Source organism: Triticum urartu, chromosome 2A (assembly GCF_056163025.1).
Source record: "Triticum urartu cultivar PI428250 chromosome 2A, HENAU_Tu73, whole genome shotgun sequence".
In the NCBI taxonomy this organism is placed as follows: Eukaryota; Viridiplantae; Streptophyta; class Magnoliopsida; order Poales; family Poaceae; genus Triticum; species Triticum urartu.
The window spans coordinates 349,476,156-349,497,152 of record NC_141874.1 but is presented as its reverse complement, the minus strand read 5'-3'; the positions used below and the strand labels follow the sequence as shown (position 1 = coordinate 349,497,152).

The window sequence follows — 20,997 nt, the reverse complement described above, 5'->3', positions numbered from 1 at the left end:
CATTTTTAAAAAAGATACATCTATTGGTTGTCAACGTGAGCCTAAATATGCTCAACCAAATCATCTTGCAACTGAATATGAGTTTTCCAATCACGCATTTGATGATGAAATTGGGTGAACTGTGCAAACGTTGCCGCTCCTCCATGCTCAAGTACAACATTGTCACCCTGGAACTGAAACCCTTGGTCGTAGATACATTCGGGCACTCATCCTCTACGGTCATATTGTGCATGATCATACAAGCAGTCATCACCTCCCACAACTTCCTGATACTCCAAGTTCTAGCAGGATACCGAACGATGCCCCATCGAGATTGCAGAATACCAAAGGCACGCTCCACATCCTTCCTATAACTTTCTTGCTCTTGTGCAAATCTCATCTTCTCTTCTATAGGGTTGGAGATTGTCTTCACAAGAGTAGTCCACTAAGGATAGTTACCGTCAGCTAGGTAGTATCCTTTATTATAGTTGTGGTCGTTGATGTTAACATTCACCGGCGGCAGTTGCCTTTGGCAAGCCTTGCAAACACCGAAGCCGAAGAAAGAGTGCCAAATTCAGAGATCTTGTGAAGCCAGGCCTCGAGTATGATGGTGCAAGCTTTGACATGACCCTTATACTGCCCTGCCAAGCAGAAGGGCAATTCTTCCACTTTTAGTGCACACAGTCTATGCTACCAAGCATCCCCTGGAAGCCCATGCTGGCATTCATGTATCTTCAGCATTTGGCTACTCAGGGCCAAACACTGCAATCACAACCTTGCAGAACTTGTACATGGAGTCTAGGGACGTAGACTTGCTCATACGGACGTAGTCATCAATGAGATCACTGGAAACTCTATATGCAAGCATCCGGATAGCTGCAGTGCATTTCTAATAAGAGGAGAAGCAAATCTTTTCAAGGACATCCTCCTTGCACTTGAAATACTTACTGTATGATTCATATCCGACCACCCCTTTCCGGATACGGTTGAAAACATGCCTAGCCATACGAAAACAGCACCGAAATTAGTGATGTTTGAAGAGCGGGTTGGGTGTCTCAAAGTAGTGCTTCCAAAGAAGAAAATGGCCGTTCTCTTGGTTGCGATTCAACATTGAAGTGTGCCTCGAGGTCGAGCCCTGGAACAACGGCCGTTGCCTACTAAGGTGGTCATGGACGACCAACACAGCAGCCACCATCTCCTCATTGTCGGATGAAGAATCATCCGAGTTGCAGAGAAAATTGTAGAAAAAGAACTCGTCGACAAAGTACATTTGTACCTTGCGGCCAAACGATCGAACAGCTTGCCGTCGTCATCGAAGAAGCAGGCCGGCAAAGAGACGCACGCCTCCCCTAGACCTGGCCTGGCAACGGCCAACGAGCATGGCGACGTCAAACAAGCATGCCGACATTGTCGAAGGAGTTGGCCAGGGGCACAAAGTGGTGCTCACCACAACATCAAGAGGAAGGAAGGAAGCTGCAGTGGCCCGACGGCGAGGCAATGGTGGTGGCAACATGGAAAGATGGGCTACGGGGGAGGTATGTGGGTGCAAACTACTGGCGAGGGCACCGAAAGTGGGCGGCGACAGCAACAGGGTGTAGCGGCCAATGGCTTGTTGTCGATGAGAGGAAGAGAATGGCCTATGTGCCACCAACTAGCAGGCCAGGGAAGGAGTAGACAGGCATCGCACGCATCCGCCTCATGTTTGCGCCGACGAGGCCCAAATTTGGACCAGGAATGGGTCGCCCGGCTGGCCGACTTTTGTGTCAATTTTGACTAAAACGGACACACATGAACGAAAACGGACACACATGAACGAAATGGGTCGGCGCGTTGGAGTTGCTCCAAAGATGTGCATTGTCAAAAAAGTGAGTGATGTTGACAACACCAACCGAACGATCCGGTTCGGGATGGCCGATTTAACTATAGCGGAGTAGGCAACTATCAGCCTCATTTCCGTGACAACCAAGAGGAGAAACAGGCCATACACGTCTGGAAAATGGACCATACTGGGCAGCAAAATACTACCAGTATTCCACATGTTGCCAACTAGTCAGCGTCTGCCCCTGTGAAACAATCCAACTCAAAGTGTACTCCAGGCAAAAAAGAGCTGCCAGATTGGCACCGAAACTCCTGCACAAGCTCAAGAATTGCGTAGCAACACAGGCCATCATCGTTGTACTATCTTGCTGCTCTTGATTTACTGGGGAGCCGCTGTTCCGAGGCATGAACATTTGCACTGTACAAATCTCTATGTTAAATCAAGAGTTACTGGCTCAAGGAGGACCAAACAAAGAGTGCTCGGGTAGTCAGGTTGGCAAAAATAAGTTCCGTCTTCAACTTGTCTCCACTGAGCAAGAGTTCAGCGGCTTTCTTAGTCCAGCCTCCACCTTCAAGAGAAAAAATGTCACAAAGATGTCCCAAAGTGCAAGTCAGAATCAATGTGATTACAATTGCTCGGCACAAATGCATTTTAAAGAAATAATTTGTAGAGATGCTATCAGTTAAACATGATGTCAATGAGTTACAGGTTGCAACTCTTGCCCAAAGCTGACGGACTGCCAATGCCATTCCAGCAAGACTTTGCATTTAAATTTTTATTATTTATGCTTTCAGCTACTTACATCCAGAAATGGAAATACCATGTGCTCTTGAAATACCACCACGACTCTAAATGGAGCCTTGCACAAGTAAGGACTACGGAAAACACACAAGTATAAATAATACTCATACCATTACTAGCAACAGGGCAGTTTAAATCAGCTCCTGTTATTCCAGATAAAGCAGAAATGTGTCATACTCCAGCAGTACATGATGCGTCAAAAACCAGCTAGATCAACTAAAATGAGGCATCAAGGACCCTTAGCAACATAAGTTGCATTTATGGTTCCACCATATCATCAAAATGAACTCTCATACCACCATATTGAATAATTGTGTTCCAAGATATTTCTTCATGCGTTCATAGATCAAACCCCAACTTAAATGAGACAGTGAAATAAGATTCTCACTGAAGGTAGTGATGTGATGGAAGAAAGGAGAATCTAAGAACAAACATGCTATATATTCTAATTTCAAATGATTGAACACGACTTACATCATTGGAAAGAAAAGATCTACTACCAAAAGATTTAAGCCGTGGAGATTGGCCTGCAGATGTTGACCCGCTATCATTACTACCACTTTGTTTATCACCCTGCAGACAGAGAAGTTCGCTGTGAATTATAATGTTCCGGCTTCTACCGAGGTTGGCATGTACTAATTTCTGTACTTTGTAACTGAAAGTACAAGACTTTCTGAATGCATCTTTTGTGTTGTATTAATTCAAATATGGTACTTTGTTATACATCAGCCAGCACTTTGTGTGTATGCATTTATAAGTGAAGACATTCTTATTAACTATGAACTTTGCTATCTCACGTTCGAACTTAACTAAACATGAGTACGAACTTTGCTGATCTCCTGATTGAACTTGACTGTGATTTGTAAATCGGCACTTAAATTTAGTATTGCTGGTACTTAAAATACTTGATGGTAAACTGCTGGTACTTAGTATGTTTACTGCATGGCACTTTGTAATTTGGCAATTAAATTTAGTACTGCTGGTACTTAAGTTTGGCACTTAAATTTAGTATTGCTGGTGCTTAAAATGTACTGCTGGTACTTAGTATGTTTACTGATGTGGCACTTTGTAAACTGATGTCAACCTTTGTATATCTTCACAATGCGGCACTTCGTAACTTGGCACTTCAAATGCATTGATGGTAAACTGCTGGTACTTAGTAAGTTTACTGATGTGGCACTTTGTACATTTCGGAATGTAGTACTTTGTAATTTGGCACCTTTTTTATTTGAATACCTTGTATATTTTGAACATGGCACTTTGTATATAAATATGGAACTTTGTTTTGTAAATGCGGTATGTCCGTCACTTTGTATTTTGGTGTATGACTGTATTACTGTGCATGGTCTGTAACCTTGTACTCCCTCCATTCCAAAATATAGTGCGCCCGCGCTTCCCGAGGTCCAACTTTGACCATAAATTTAACCAACGAGACCAACTGCGGCAGGAGAAAAATATATATAATTGAAAACTTCTTTCGAATACGAATTCACTAGAGGAAGCACTACATTGTGGAATGGAGGGAGTATGTCACTTTGTGCATAACCTTATATTTCTATGTATGGCACTTTGTTAAAATTCCTCGTACTGTTTAATTAAAGCATGTCACTGTTAATAAATACTCCCTCTATAACTAAATATAAGATGTTTTATAGTAGTATTTAGTTACAGAGGGAGTAGTTCTCACTGTTCATAAAAAAACTGGCACTTTGTTAGTTAATGGTACTTTGTTAATTAAAATATAATCACCAGTCCTGGTCAACCGTTTCAAATTTTCAAAGCTAGCAGCTAGCAAAAACGGCACACGGTTCAAAGCCTTCAACCTGCTGTAGTAAAAAACAAAGGAGAGGACAGAGGGATGTGACGAATAGCTATTCATAAATTGCAAAGAGAATAAGTTCGGCGATTTATTGCACGGATAGAAGTGAATGGAAGGTGATTGACGGTGTTATGATCCAGGGCTGCCTCACCTTGTCGGTTACCGGTCCAAGTAGGCCGGCCCGAGGCCCCCTAGGTCGGTTCCGCCCTGGGCCATCATGCCAGCCCATGGGATCCTTGCCGTTCAAGACAAAGAAGCCGGATCCGTGGAGGACTCCCCTCCAACGACATAGCCGACTAGGTTGTGTAACCCTAGGAGCCCTCGTATCTTATATAAGTAGGAGTCGAGCTAGTCGATAGATGGTCGTACAATCTCTCCGTTATACATGTACTTTGTACACCCCCGATCGCAATATACACATGCAAGAGTAAAGTTTTAACTCGTATGGAGGGCCTGAACCCAGGGTAAATCTATCTGTTGTTCCCCTCCGACCTAATCGCCACGCCGGGATACCCTACCAAGGGATCTACCGAAATTAGCTCCGACATTGGTGACCCATACAGGTCCCGCAGAGGTCGGATGGGTTCTCCGATGGATGCCGGCGTAATCTAAGCGCTGGGTCAACTCTTCGACTTCGGCGTGATCATGTTCCTCGCCAACTCGGCTTGCCACATCGGCCAGGTCGAGAACTACGGTTCAGGCCAGATCGTTCGATTTGGCAACCTTAAGTACGTCACAGACTCCTGCGGCGAGCTGGTTCTCCAGGGCTTGTCGTCATGCTGGGCCCAGGAGCAGCAGGTCAAAAATTTGACCCACCAAACTACCCACTTGATCGCCAACATTGAAGACCTAACCGGCATCCTTGAAGGCGCAATCGAGGAGCAGGACTAGGACGAGGAGTTGGGCGAGTCGGCTACAGCCAACCACCAGCCGCGGCGCCCTTATGCCCGTGGCAGGCGACCTCGGTCCACGAGTGCTACATGGTTGATGCGCCAAATCTAAGCTTCATGGCAAGCGAGGAAAGCGGCGAGGTAGAATTCAATGATAGGGAGATCGAGGCGCTTGACCAACAGATGGATGATCCGAAGCAAGATGCAGCTTGGCTGAAGGTCCTGTCGGCCCTAGGCAAAGTTTCCAAAGAAAAGCGACCCCTGGAGCACAAAGCGGCCGAGCTCATGGATGTCGAACAGCTATATCGAACTACCCATCCAATTGGCAAGACCGAACCGACTACAACCAAGGCCTCCCTGGCCATGAAGAGCAGGAGGATGGAAGAAACTATGAAGAACGCCGTAGACCATGGCCAGCCGATGTACCCATAAGTCTGGCAGTCGTTATCAGGAACACCGCATGACCCACGACGTAGCTCCTCGTACGATCTATCAACCTAAGACGATTCAAGGGCCCGCTCCAAGGCCTGATGTGCCACGTGACCCAACCATGCGTGAAACCGAGAAGCAATGTGCAATTCGGCTGCGCCGGCAAGCTTGGCATAGAAACAAGCCAGCTTTCAACGACTACAACCGCGCGGCCGGCCTGGATGATGCACGCAACACTATAAACATCATCCACCCCTCGGCTGCAGGTCCCTCCGCGATGTATCCGGCCTGCTTCACTGACAAAATTGTCTGCCACACTTTTTCACCAAATTTCAAGCTAAATGCGGTGGACAAGTATGACAAAAGCCAGGAACCTGAGATTTGGTAACCGACTACATTATAACGGCCCAGGTGGCTAACGGTGATGATTGGCACGCCGTCAAACACTTACCCCTGGTGCTGAAGGGATCCGCCCAAGCCTGGTTAAACACCCTCATGCTTACGTCGACCGGCGGCTGGGATGATTTGCAAGCCAAGTTCATACCTAACTTCAAGGGCACGTACGTCGGGCCTGATGATGCCAGCGACCAAGGACATCTGGCCCAAGGAAAGATAGAATCGGTGTGTGACTTCTAGACACGTTTCCTCAGGAAAAAGAATGAGATCATCGACTCTGATGGCGCCGAGGTCATTGTTGTGTTTAAGCACTGCCTATCTGACAAGCACCTCACCAGATACTTCGGGAAGTACATGCCCAAGACCATGCTGACCTTGATGGAGATAGTAACCAAGTTCTGTTCCGGTGAGGATGAGTGGTACGCCAAGCAGAAGGCACACGACGGGGATCCCAGCATGTCCGGTACGAAGGACGAGATCGGCAAACCTAAACGCAACTGCAAGAACAAGCACAAGGACTACAACGACGGCGACGACCAGATCAACGCGGGCTTTGAAGCCCATCATGGGGGGGGGGGGGGGGCGGTCCGAAGGCAAAATAGTGGCGGGACAAGGGCAAAAACCGCGGTCCATGCCTTGACAATATCATGGATAGGCCTTGTGACTACCATCGGCCCTAGAACCATGACGATCCTCCACCCAATACAAGTAGAATGAGCTAGAAGGCTCTCAATCCTTGGCAGAGAGGAAGGTTGTGGGATTTTATAGCCTTACTGAGAGGAAGGAAATGAGAAAAAGTAAAACAGGGCAGGTGAACATTGTAGCCTTTTGCCGGAAAGCTGAGCAGCGACTCTTGGGAGTCTTAGCAGCTGTCGGATGCTTGATCTACATCGCCCGCTTCCTCATAACCCGCAAAGCGGTACGGAGGAACGGAAGATGCAAGATGGAGGCCTTAGTCATTGTAGCTGATGGGTGAGTCTAGATGTCTCCAGACGTGCATGAAAGGAGCTCGCTGATTGGTAAGAGCACACCGCCGTGCAAGGATTTCCTGGCCTGCCTATTCATGCATATGGCAGGTTGACCTCTCCTGATTTTGGTACCAAGCATTGCCTAGTATGGGGATCATACACAAGTTACCAAAAATTAGTCCATTTGTATGGGACTAAGGGAAACTCATGCAAGGGAAAAAGGGATGTATTGGACATATAAGGCAGCAAATAATAAACCTCGGCATGTTCCCGAAGCGCAATGCCAGTCTCACGTCTAAGGTCGGCAACGCCACCCATATGCCCCAGATCTTCCTTAACAAGAAGCTCGTGGGCGGGCTTGTCGTGCTCAACTCCTTGCGCAACAACGGCGAGTTTGAGTGGCGTGTGAGCGAGCTCGCAGGGAGGCGTTGCCCCGACGTAGTGCTTCCATTGCCGCGACATGGACATGCAGACGCCATAGCAAAAACCGCTGGTGCACGAGGAGGTACCGGACTGCATGGCGCTGTGAGTTTTCTACAAAAACCACTATTAGTCATTTTTCTAAAAACTGGTTTTTCAGGTTTTTATAAAACTCACTTATACTTATCTTAGTTGGATAACCTAAACAAGTTTTTAGGTGGTCAGAAATTACGTTTTAGGGAATACGGTTTTCTATAATCCCCATATCCAAACAACCCCTTAGCGAGGAATAGAGTAGTTTATATGAGACCAATATGACGAACTAAAAAGGAGGCTAATTGGTCAACCTTATGGAAGGAAATAATTGTCTTATTAATACTTGTTCATGCAGGTAAGTACAAACAAGGAGAAATGGTAGCATTAGTTAGGATTGATACTGTGTTGGCGTGCTTGATGAAACCCTTAACCTGTATGTCTTTTTCATACCTGATGATTGCATGCATTATTTCGAACATCTTCGAAGAGAGAAGAGTAGTAAGAAGGATCGTAAATTGAACCACCCAATATATCATCAGCCATTGAACCCCGTCTAACTGAATTAGATCTGGGGCTCAAGAAACTATTTCTTGCATCATTTGCTTCATAATATGTTGGCGTGCTTGATGAGACCCCTAACCTGTACATCTGGATCCATATAAATGAAGACAAAAACCTCACTGAAAACCCAATAGTTTGCATCCACAATGCAAGTCTGAGTGAGAAGACAAAAAGTTGACCATACTTCTCATCAGGGGTACTATTCCTGTACAAATAGATATAGTCAGAAGCACACGGTATAAAACCGTAAAATACAGCAGAGTATTCTATCTGATACTAAACAAAAAGCAAACAAACAAATATTTCTACGTTTGTCCACAGAGATACTTATTTGATGAGAAAACATATTCACAATGTAGCAATGAATGAATCTAAATAAATCTGTAAAATATCAAAGAATATGTAAATGCCATACTGAAAGGAGAATGCACAGCCAAAGAGAGTCTCAGGCAATTTCATGTCAATCAGATGTAAAATGGGAATAATAATTCTAAACAAACTTCAAGAAACAAAGGTGAACCTGAACCTTCCATAGAATCTAATCTATTTCAAAGAAGGGTGGCCCTGAATCTTCAACTCTGCTGACTCCAAAAGGGGGGGTGTGGGGATTTTAAGCCACTACTTACTTTGGACTTTGACAATTTGCCACTTCTTACTTTGTAATTGATCTACTGATATCCTTTAGTTTGCACTTTGATATTTTCCACTCTGTCAAGTGGGTCACACGTAAAATGACCAACCCTGTTAACGAGATTGACCAGGAACAGGAGGAGGATCTCGTTCGCTCACTCGTTCCTTCTCATCCCCTGTCGCCTGAGGAACACCGGGAGACAGCTGGGCGGTGGCTACCTCCCAGAAGCCCCTGGTGGTCCTCAAGGGTGGTGGCTACATAACGGGGGCAAAGGTATACTTGTCCACTATTTTGTGCATATAATAATGTCTATCATTTGGAAGTATTTTTTTTAAAGGCAAAGATCAAAGTGCAGACTAAAGGATGGCAATAGATCAATTACAAAGTTAGAAGTGGCAAATTGTCAAAATCCAAAGTAAGTAGTGCCAATCGAAATGCAAAACCCAAAAGATTAAAAAAAAACTAAAGACTAGTTTGACAACTATTTTGCATGGGTCCACTATTTCGTCAAGTTTATGAAGCTATTAATGTTTAATAGCACCTACAAAGTCACTAGCACTTCTATTATGCAGGAAATGTTAATTCTGATGCCATGTGTACTGAGGGTGCACATGCAAAAAAAGAAAAGAAAAAATATGTCTGAAAGATAGTGGTTGCAGAAAACATACCATATAGCATGTGAGAAGAGTATAAACCATGCAACGTCAAGGACGATAGCAAAGAAGAGCAGGACAGCATAAGTCCGGCCAAGTCTTTGGCTACTACTTTCAATCGCAACAACAGCAAATAGCCCTATCACAAGGTTTATCACAAGAACCCCATTGAACAGCGCACCAAGCGATCCAATCAGCGCACAACCAATCTAAAACATAGAAGATTATGTTATGCAAATGAATACATTAGTTTGAAGAACATTTTGCTCAGAGCTCATTCAACGTTATAAGCATTAAGCCAGGTATTATAAACTAACTAAAGTAAAGCAAGTACGTAAGCTTCACTGAATCTAAGAATGTTAACTGTTAAACCATGATATAACCACAAGCGAAGGAGACCAGTAATCACTAATTTTCTACCAACATGATAAAAAATTCAAAATAGCAATTCCTAGTTGCCTACAAGACCGCCCTGGAAGGCGGATCGCATGGTTGGCTCTCCGGCGGGCACCATGGCTATGTCTCTTGGTCGTGTGGGCGACGAGGGGTGTAGCGGCTGGTGGCTCGGGCTCGCTCTCTGTAATTGACAGGGGAGACACCCAGATCTGGATCTGTTGCCATGTGCTCATCACGGTTGTCCTAGGTGCCTCATGGTGGCATAGGTGAGCTGTCGAGCAAAAGCAGTCCTCTTACAAGCAGATCTCGGGTACCTTGGTTGGTGCTTTATCTATAAAGCGGGGCGTGAGCCTGTTTCAGAGAGTTGCCTACAAGACTAGCTAAGTCACACGCTCAATAATAATATATGGTTTCCAGCATTGTAAATGGCCAGAATACAATACTTCTGAGATTTAGAATTTCATATTTTTAATACAAAGAACCAGGGGGTAATTAGCACTGCTATACGGACATGATCTGGAATACTCAAACATGAAAGAGATGGCACAGATTTATATGATTGTTACCAACTCTACTCTGTAGTATAACTTATCCATGCTTAATTGGATTGTGGATTTGCCTGAATTTTGATAGTTCTTGATTCTTGAAATGTTTACAGCACCTGTTACGAAATGAGCTTCTTGTATTGAACGGGGCCAACAGCCAGTACATATACACAAGAGAGAAATAAGCGAAGTACCTGTACAATATGGTAAATAACTAAATACACACACAGCACAACCCTGATCTAACACCCCCACCCCCCACCCGCCCTCAAACTCAAGTGGGGTCTTGGACATCAAGATTGGAAAGGGAGAAGCTGTGTTGTGACCGTGTCTGAGCTTTTGGCAGAAAATCAGCAAGCTGAAGCTCCGAGGGAACATACTGAAGGGCCACAGTCCTCTTGCACCTGAGAACGCATGAGGCATCAACACCGATGTGCTTGGTGAGCTCATGCTTCACAGGATCACGGGCAATGATGAGCGCCCCAGTACTGTCGGAGAGCAAAGGGGTACTTGCAGCAGTGGAAACACCAAAGTCCTGAACAAGACACCATAGCCAAGTGATCTCTGCAGTCATGGACACCATAGCTCACAGCTCAGCCTCAACACTGGAGCGAGATACAGTGGTCTGCTTCTTGGTATTCTAGGCAATTAGAGAGACCCAATAAAAACATAATAGGCAGAGAGAGAGAGAGAGAGAGAGCTGCGATCATTGTAATCACTAGCCCAGGCGCATCACAGTAGGCATGAAGCTGAAGCAGGAGCGAGGGAAGAATAGGCGAAAAGTCACAATACCACAACGATAACGAAGAGCACGAAGAAGATGACTAGTGAAGTTAAGTGGGAGCAAAAACAAAACACCCCAGCCAAACCCAGCAGTTCACCCACCATTTCGTGGTCGTTGCGCCTAGCTACCATCTAGAATCTAGACTGGCCCCACAGACCAATACTAGTCTTTACTGCGCACTTTGTGCTCACTCGTGCACACCCGAGATCAACTTCCTAGTCGGTCACCTATCCTCATATTGCTCCAAGCCAAGCACGCTTAACTTTGAGGTTCCTTTCGGTAGACTTCCGAAAAAGAATGTGCACCTTATTGACATGAGTAGTCTAGCATTACTATTAAGTTGGGATGTCACACAAACTGACTCAGAATGTGCACAACATAAGAAATGTTAGGACGAGTTATGCCTTGATAGACAAGGCTCCCAACAAGATGACAGCAGCGAGTGGGACCTGCAAGGGGTTCACCCTTACTAGGACGAAGATGAAGACCAAACTCATTAGGAGTGTCAACTGTGCGCTGATCAGTGAGGCAGGCATATGCACGAGTGAGAAGAACTTGGATGTACTTCTCTTGAGAGGGATAAGTGCCCTCACGGGAAGAAATGATCCTAAATCCAAGAAAGTAGCAAAGATAACCCAAATCAGTCATCAAGAATTGCTCATGGAAACGTTTCTTCACAAAATCAATGAATTGGTGGCCATTCCCTGTGATAATCATGTCATCAACATAGAGGAGCAAAAGAGTATGATCACGAGGATAAGTGTGAATAAAGAGAACCCTTTTCAAGAAACCATGAAGTGCACGTGATAGGTACTCGCCAGCCAAATCAGCACGAAAAACACGAACAGAGGAAGGAATCATACAGAATGCAAACCAGGGTAGCGAACGACTTGTAAATTTGAAGCACTTGACTACGAGATGATGGTCATTTCTCTCCTCTCTTTCTCTCTCCTCCATCCAGTCTTAGTCTTTGTTCCTGGTCTCACTCGCCATCCTCCCGACGCCTCCTCGCCCCTTCCTCCCCATCGGCTCATCCGGCTAGAGATGGAGGGAGGAGGTGCTCGGCCCTCCTTTTTCCCTTTGTAGATCCACATGTTTATGCGTCCTTTATGGCCTGTTTGAGGACTTCCGAATCGGATTGGAGTGTTCAGTGTCGAACTAGATCTGGGGTCACTTCTTAGTTCCCGGCGGCGTGCAGATGCAGGTTGGGCTTGTGTTCCTCTCTACAAATAACCTCCCTTGTTCTATCTGGCTAGATATGTCCCCTTCTGGTGTGTTTGGGGATTATGCTGCCAGATGGTGGTCTTGTTTTTGTTCCCAATAATTCCCCTTCCATGTTTTTCTCTTCTTGGTCACCAGATGTTCATCTCCATCATCTTCCTCTCCCATGGTGCCCGCCTTGCTGCTCCACATATCATCTTCGCTGAGTTATTTTCATTTTCAGCACTTATTGGTTGATCTACCTGAGGATCAAGCAGGTCAGTTTTGGGCCGTTGCATGGTTCCTCTATTCTTCTGTTGGCGCCGGCCCCTTCTTTCACTGGTGGTGGCTTCTCCCTTCCAGCATATGCACACGCGGAAAACTGATATACGCTGTTATCCTCTTCTTCAATCTATCGCTACCCCTCTCAACCTCCATATCGGAGACCCGCTCAGCGGCTTCAAGGAGTGGTGATTCCAAGACGAGTTTAGCGGTGGTGCTGGATCCTCAGAGAGGAGGTCCTCATCCGAACATGCAGACTAGATTGGCTAGCACATGCTCATCTACCTATTTTGTGCTGCCGACTGCTTTTTTGTCTAAGTTTGCGGTTGAACAGTGCTTAGACTTCATTCTCGCCTTCTCGGCTTCATCATCCTCTTACTCTAGAATCCTTGATGATTCATGCGAACGCAACTTTTCCAAGTGATTGTTCCATTTGTTGGTGGCGGCCTTCAGTGGTGGTTAGTGTCAAGGTCTGTGATGGAGCTGAAGCTTGGACGCGTGACAACCCGTTCTATTGACGCTTTGCGTGAAGTAGTACTGAACCCGGCTGGTGCTTTGTGTGAGTAGCAATCAGATCTTGGGATTTGTGCTCACACTAGTACTTGGTGCTACTTCTTCTGGTTGATCTCACGTGGAGCAGCAGTTGGAGATCGGATCACTCAACCGCATTACTAGTTGGCTGCAACTTGGAAGCGCGACTCGGATTGGGCTGCTGCGACTCGGCCGCAGTACTGGTTTGCTGCAGTGATGATACTCAGCTGAAGTAGTACTCGGCCGCTGAAATAGTACTCGAAGCAAGTAGTACTCGGCATGCCGACTAGGGATCAGATTGCTTGCATGCATAATACTATTCATCAATCAGATCTTGATAACCGCGCTGCAACTAGTACTACTAGTACAAGCACTTCACGGCTGAATTGATTCAACCTCATGGCCTCTTCATCGATCTCACGTGGAGCGACTTGGCGTTTGAGCGGGTCTGAAGGTTGCTGTCTCCAGCTAGGGAGACTGGAACTTGACATGATCGAAGCGAAGTCGGCAAAGCCATTACCAGCACCTTCCTTGCGCATGTCGTCGTCGTGCGCACCATCTTCGCGCACGCCGCCATCATTGAGGTCGATGCTGCCCATGAAGACACTTGCCACAGAGGCGAGGCTGTCAAAACTTTCTTCCCCATCGGAGCAAGACTCCAGTATGGAGTATGGTGAGTCAGAGTTGACCATGCCAAAAAACGAGACAAGGATGGCGAATCAAGGCATTGTGGAACACCTCAAGCGCCGCTGGGGCACCTGTCAGCCAGCCGGTGTGAAACCGGATCTTGCGAACACCGATTGTGGCAATGACGAGCCAAGGCATTGTAGAACGCCTCAGTCGCCGTTGGGCACCTGATCGGTCAGCCGGTATGAAGCCGGATCTTGCAGCCACAAAATGTTAGCGATGTTGACATGTTAGTGCAGACTCCCGGTGTCCAACAACGAGATCTCAGTGAGCAAGGCGTCGGGGCGCGATGTTGAACCATCAGTGAGGAAGTCCAACGAGCCAAAATGGATGGCACACCCATGAACCAGTCCGTCGTTGGTGGTTGTAGAGGAGGCCATTTGAACCATAGCTCCAAACTGACGCTAGGCCCCACGGTGTGCGCCAACTATCGTGGGCATTTCAGCTGTACGTGCATGGGTGTGTATGAGAGGGCGTAAAGCTTATTACCCAGGTTCAAACTCCCTTGCTAAGGGATAACACCCTACTCCTGATGTGCTTTTTCTTATGTGTATAGGAATTACAAATGATGTGAATCCTTGGCAAGAAGCCCCAACCATGCCTTGTATAGGCTCAACATGGCTAGAAGCGTGAAAGGTCATCTGAATTAATTCTACAAGTAACGGCCTATTGAATGCCGCCTATTACTAGCTACTTGTTACATTGTGTAACACCCGAGTTAATGCTTAGTGGTGACCATGGTAACGTCTGCCTTTATTGCGCGTCCTTTGACTTGTCGGATGACCGTGATCCAACTAACTGGCTTCTCCTGATCCGACTAACTGGCTTCTCATGATCCGACTGACTGGCTTTCTGTTGTATCCGACTGGCTAGCTTTCTATTGAACCCAATTGGCCTCCCCATCCAACCAAGTGCTCCACACCGGCTGGCCCATCACATTTGTCCTTTAGCTAGGTCGACTGTCATTGTGGGCCTACCTGGTGGGGATTCCCTTGTGAGGGGCGATGGCGGTTGAGAACCTAACCCTAGCTCTTATACCATGTTACAAAATAAGCTTCCTGTATTGAACGGAGCCAACAGACAATGCATATACACATGAGGGAAATAAGCCAAGAAGTGCCTATACAATATGGTAACTACAACAAAACACAACCATGTTCTAACAGACAGCACCGAAGCGATTACATTTGATTTAATCCACTTGGTGGGCCTCCAACTATTACAGGTGTTCGAACAAGTGATGGCGACACTGATGACTTTCTGATTAAAATAGGACTACACCAAGGGTCAGCTTTGAGCCCTTATCTTTTTGACATGGTGATGGTGAGGACACAAGGGATATACAAGGACATCACATGGTGTATGCTCTTTGCGGATGATGTGGTGCTAGTCAATGATAGTCGGACTAGAGTTAATAGAATGTTAGAGCTATGGAGACAAACTTTGGAATCAAAACATTTTAGGCTTAGTACATGAGGTGATGTTTCAGTGCTACTAGGCACGAGGAGGAGGTTAGCCTTGATGGACAGGTGGTACCTTGAAGGACACCTTCCGATATTTGGGGCCAATGTTGCAGAAGGATGGTGATATCGATGAAGATGTGAGTCATCGAATCAAAGTCAGATGGATGAAGTGGCCCCAAGCTTCCGGCATTCTCTATGACAAGAGATTGCCACAAAAGCTAAAAGGTAGGTCCTATACGACGGCGATTCGATCTGCAATGTTGTACGGCGTTGCGTGTTGGCCGACTAAAAGGCAACATGTTCAACAATTGGGTGTAGTAGAAATGCGCATGTTGAGATGGATGTGTGTCCATACAAGAAGGATCAGGTCCGGAATGATGATATTCGTGTTAGAGTTGGGCTAGCACTGATTGAAGAGAAGCTTGTCCAACATCGTCTGAGATGGTTTGGGCATATACAACGCAGGAATGTCGAGGGGAACCCGTAAAGAGAGATCTGAGGGATAGGAATATCACCAAAGAACTAACCATGAACAGGGATGCGTGGAAGTTGGCTATCTATGTGCCAGAACCATGAGTTTGTTTTGAGGTCTTATGGGTTTCAGCTCTAGCCTACCCCAACTTGTTTCAGACTAAAGGCTTTGTTGGTGGTGGTGGGCCTCCAACTTCATTTCGTTTATCCGTGAACGCTATGTTGGAAATAGAAACTGAAATGGTAAGGTTAGACATACTTATATGCCTTCCTTATTGCTTGACTAAATCCTCATAATCTTTCAAGAAATGTTCCTTGCTTATTTCCTCATTCAAAGTTTAAAACAACTTAACAGTTTTCATTTCATATCCGGCTGTGGCATTTGCAAGCAGTGAATTCTGATCTAATATGACCTAGAGCTAGTAAGAAATCAGAGCAAGATAAGTCATCTTTTGCTGTAAGAAATACATAAAGCCCATCCAGGGTAGCATCTGAATAAAATGACCTGGCCAAATGGAACATAAAAGGATACCAAAAATGCTGGGCAAGTCCAAACCCACGAACTAAGGCACATGGTTGTCACTAAACCTGTGAATCATTGCAATGCCCCCAAACTTGACTCAACACCAGACTGAACCAAAACTTCTCGCTTCTCTTCGTAAGGTTACGCCACGCATAAGAAACTATCCGATCTCAAGCCCATCTAAACCGCATTATGAACTTGTTCATCCTAGGTAGTCTGACACCGCTAGCATCATCATGAACTAGATTAGTTAGGGGTAAACCATGGGGACACCAGAAGGCCACAGCCCGTGCACGGTAGTAAAAAGAATACAGCGCGCTCAAATCTGCTCCCTCCTCTTCTCCGCGCCTGAGCTCCTCACCACGGATAACAACAGCAACAACAAAGAACCGCGCCCGAACCAGTGATAGACGATCAGATCGAGCTGAGGGCAAAGAACCGCGTGCGCACCTGGAGGTATATGAGGGCGAGGGCGAGGGACTGGAGCGCGTCGTAGTCACGCAGGAAGGAGCGCGCCCGCGGCCCGATTCCGGGGCACCAGTGCATTCCGATTCCAGCGAGCCCCGGACATGCAAATCGGGGAGCCTCCGGCGGATTCCTCGCCACGAAAGCTCTTCCGCCTCTCGGGGCGTGATCGACGGGGACTGGAACGGATTCCGTCCTAGATTTCACCCGCGCGCGTGCGTGGGGTGGGTGCGTGCGTTCGTGCAACTGGGGCCGCCCTCCTGCCGATGGTTCCCTGGCTGCTAGATTTATTAGGACAGTGACTCACCGGAGAACGGGGGCAACGGGTGTTACCGGCGGAACCCGGCTCCTGTCTGATTTGTTCGGAATCACTTTTCAGTTTTCTTGTTGCCGGTTTGTTGCTACGGGTGTACAAATATGTTGGCCATTCTTTTTTCTTTTCTAGAATATATGCACTAGAATGAATATATCCCTTCACCAAGGCTATAAAAACACCTGTTTACAAGAATGGGTTTCGAGATATACGCTGCTTTAACTTTGCTTTGTTGGCCAAACAAACTTGACGACTGATTGATAACCCTGACTCTCTTTGTGCAATGATTCTCAGGGCAAAATACTATCCGAAAAGGGACTTACTTAATGCCACACTAAAGAAGAAAGCCTTATATACCTGGCAAAGTATCATGGAAGGTGTGGAGACCTTGAAGTTGGGATATATTTGGAGGGTAGGAGATGAACACAAAATAAAGATTTGGTCAGAAGCATGGATACCACAATCCAACAACGGAAGACCGACACCTCGCGGAGTTAACTTGTTATCCATGGTGGTTGATCTTATAGACCCAGCAACAGGACAGTGGAACATGCAATTGATTGAGCAGACGTTCTGGCCCATCGATGTACCACGCATCCTGTCGATACCTCTACCAGCTTTCGAGATGGAGGACTTCATCTCATGGCATATGACAAAAACAGGGACGTTTTCGGTGAAATCAGCTTATTATGTCATGTGGAAGTCTAAATATGAGGCGAGAGGAACCACACATGAACCTAGTTCCGCATCACTGAACCGTACCTGGGATGTTATGTGGAAATTGCCTTGCCCTGCCAAAGTAAAAATATTCCTCTGACGAACATTACATGGAACTCTACCATGTAGAACTACACTGGTTGATGGACACATGAAGATTGAAACAAAATGCCCGGCGTGCGATGGGCGTGAAAGTATTAAACACATGTTATTCCAGTGCCAAAATACGAAACAAGTCTGGACAGAATTGGGACTTGAGGAGGTTATTTCACGGGCATGTGAGATAGACCATTCAGGAGAAGTTGTGCTTGAATATCTATTGAACCTACCTGCAAATGAAACAGTTGTATTGGGGCAGGAAAGATCGGATATTATTGTGTCAATTGCATCATGGTATCTGTGGTGGGAACGCAGAAAGCTTGTCCATAAAGAGCGGACAACCCAGCCTTCTGAAATTGTTGCATCGGTTCGGGGCCTTGCAGCAAACTTCTTGGCTGCCTCTCTACCGAAGGCGAAAATCCAAAAGAATCCATGGGTGTGACCGCCTGCTGGGATAGTGAAACTCAATATTGATGTGGCATTTGACTCCGACACTTTACAAGGTACAGTTGGTGCAATACTGCGGGATAGCTCTGGGAAATTTTTGGCAGCAGGAAATAATGTCGCTGGTGAATGCATGGATGTGTTCATGGCTGAAGCCCTTGCGCTTCGGTTCGGCCTTAACTTGGCCCAAAGCTATGGGTGCTCAAGACTGGTGATAAATTCTGATAATAGTGATGTGATCCAAGCAATGCAAGATGGTGGCCTTTTTGCTGGACCAGCTGCAGCAGTTATAGATGATTGTTACCATATGTCGCGTGATCTAGTTCAAGCTCGGTTCGAGCATTATCATCGCTGTTGGGGATATTACTACTGGGCGTAAACCGGCCAGGACAAGCCGGGTTAACTTCATCAGTAGTTGAGTGTGATAAAAGCCCATGAGGGCAGATGAGGGCTAAAGGCCCATAATCGGTTTAAGGCCTATAGCTATAAACCGGCGTCGGTATGTAACTTGTGTTATAAGTTAGGAATAGTGGAGACCGAACCGGACGCATCTATGAGCCGGTATCGGGACTCTGTAAACCGACGGGCGTCCCCATGTATATAAGGGGACGACCTGGCGGCGGTTCAAGGAGAGACAACAACTCGAGACATAGGCGAAGCTTATTTGCTCCCTAGTCGTCGAAACACCCATCAATTCCATCACAACTAGACGTAGGCTTTTACCTTCATTGAAGGGGCCGAACTAGTATAAACTCTCTTGCGTCCTTGTGTCCGCTTTAACCCCTTCAAGCTAACCCGTGACTAAGTCCTTTCTCTAGGACATCTGCCGTGACAAAACCACGACAGTTGGCGCCCACCGTGGGGCTATCGCACGATGGTTTCCGGTTCTTGGAGGGCCGCTTTGAATGACTCGAGGGCTACGCTGTAGGCCGGATGACTAAGAGTCGTCGCGGCAAACTCTACATCGACGACGCAGGCTGGGGCCCTGAGGCCGGCTCAATTGAGTACGGGTACCGGGTCCCCTTTGGTAGCATTCACGTTTTCATTGGCAAGATCGGTGAACCGGGCCCTGAGCCGGACATCTGCACCGACCTCGTCGAGACGGCTCAGCGTACGCGATCCGCTCGGGTTAAACCGGCCATGAAGCGTGCCTTCGTGGGAATGATCCATGGAGGGAGTTATGAGGATGGATCGGAGCTTCGCGGGGCGACTGCCGTTCGTTCCGGTGACGAATCTTCGACCGGAGAAACCGAATCTCTTTATCAGCTACAAGATGGCCGGATTAAGAGCTGTTCCGATGGCGACAGTATTCCGGACCCCTCTGATCTGCCTAACCGGGTTGGAATATTCATGACCGGAACACAAGCAGCGCTTCACTCTTCGACAGCCGCGGCAACAATCTCCGGTTCAGCAGCGGCAACGGTTGCCGGGGCGGGAGGCCCTGTGCGCCCACCGGCTCAGGTTCTATCAGAACTATTTGATGCGTTGGCTGTGCTTATGGCAGAAGTCAATCCGCCAGATCAGGACGCTCACAACACGGAGATTGCAAAGGTAAAGGAACAAATCACCCAGGACAAAATAGATCTGGCGGCTGAGGACACTAGGATGGCCGCAGAGCGGGCCGCTTTAGACGCACAGGCCTACAGGCTTATGTTGGATCAGAGCGCGTCGCATGAAGTCATGAGGAGGAAGCACCGGTCCCGCTTACCTCCGGTTTTCGAGGCCAGAGACCTTTTCAACACTCCAGGACCAAGAGCCAGTAATCCGCTGGAGGGGAACCGGGCATAAGCCCTTGGGACCGGTGCACCGGTTCAGCCCCATCAGATGGACCCGCCTCGTCAAAACACCGTTATACCTCGGGATGCTTTAATACCTCCGGGTCACTACTCCAACCCAATGGACAATCTTGTTGCCGCTGCTGCACGACTGGAGGCCATTCCAGTTGAAGGTGACTCGCCGCAAGCAGTAGAGACGCGGCGGGTCAAGGAACTTCTGAGGACAGGTTTGGCCCAACAGGAGGCGTACTCGTACAGCCGTGACTGAATCCACTCGACCCCCTGTCCAAGCCGGAGCTATAGCAGACATATGGATGAACCAGCAGTGTCGAGTAATGAACGACGTGGAGCACCCCGTGGCAACAACCCGACGGGTGGTGCTGATGATGCTCAGGAAGTGGTGAACCAGGCCCGAGCGCGTAGGGAGGCCGAGTTAGCTGCACAGCATCAGGCTCGGCAGCTCATGCCAGTTCGTCCAACCATTTCGATCGAACCTGGTGTTACTTCTAGTTCTTTGGGGGTGCCTTGCCTCGTCCCTGCTTTACGCAACGTGTGCTTGCCCAATGATTTCAAAGGCCCACGCAAGGTACCAAATTATACGGCGGATTAACCACCAGAGACATGGGTAGAGAGCTATGAGATGGCCATGGAGATGCTTGATGTGGATGACACGGCGTGTGCGAAATACTTCACCATGATGCTTGAAGGAACGGCCCGTACTTGGTTAAAAAGCTTGCCCGCTAATTCTATCAGTTCATGGGCCCAATTACGAGCCCGGTTTATCAACAATTTCAAGGATACCTGTAAACAGCCTATGTCGATAGTGGACTTAGCTGCATGCGTCCAGGAGGAAGGAGAGTCAACGACTCATTGGGTGCGCCGGGTTTCACAAGTGTTGCA

At 47.2% G+C, this 20,997-nt stretch overlaps 1 protein-coding gene across 5 annotated transcripts; it reads right to left on the bottom strand.

Annotated features, from left to right (window-relative positions):
• Positions 1 to 1,815: 1,815 nt before the first annotated feature.
• LOC125537072 (uncharacterized) lies at positions 1,816 to 17,137 on the bottom strand. 5 transcript variants are annotated; one of them, XM_087543860.1, is made up of 6 exons: positions 16,735 to 17,136; positions 9,418 to 9,611; positions 8,008 to 8,323; positions 7,360 to 7,635; positions 3,074 to 3,172; positions 1,816 to 2,366 (listed from the first exon to the last, which is right to left on the bottom strand). In XM_087543860.1, exons 1-6 carry the CDS (start codon positions 16,828 to 16,830, stop codon positions 2,313 to 2,315), a joined length of 1,035 nt encoding a protein of 344 aa, XP_087399986.1. In that variant the 5' UTR covers positions 16,831 to 17,136; the 3' UTR covers positions 1,816 to 2,312. The 5 variants fall into 5 exon arrangements, with proteins under 5 accessions (XP_087399986.1, XP_048556322.1, XP_048556323.1 ...); XM_048700365.2 differs by lacking the exon at positions 7,360 to 7,635 and having other exon boundaries at positions 16,735 to 17,127; XM_048700363.2 differs by lacking the exons at positions 1,816 to 2,366; positions 3,074 to 3,172 and adding an exon at positions 4,044 to 7,243 and having other exon boundaries at positions 16,735 to 17,137.
• Positions 17,138 to 20,997: the final 3,860 nt, after the last annotated feature.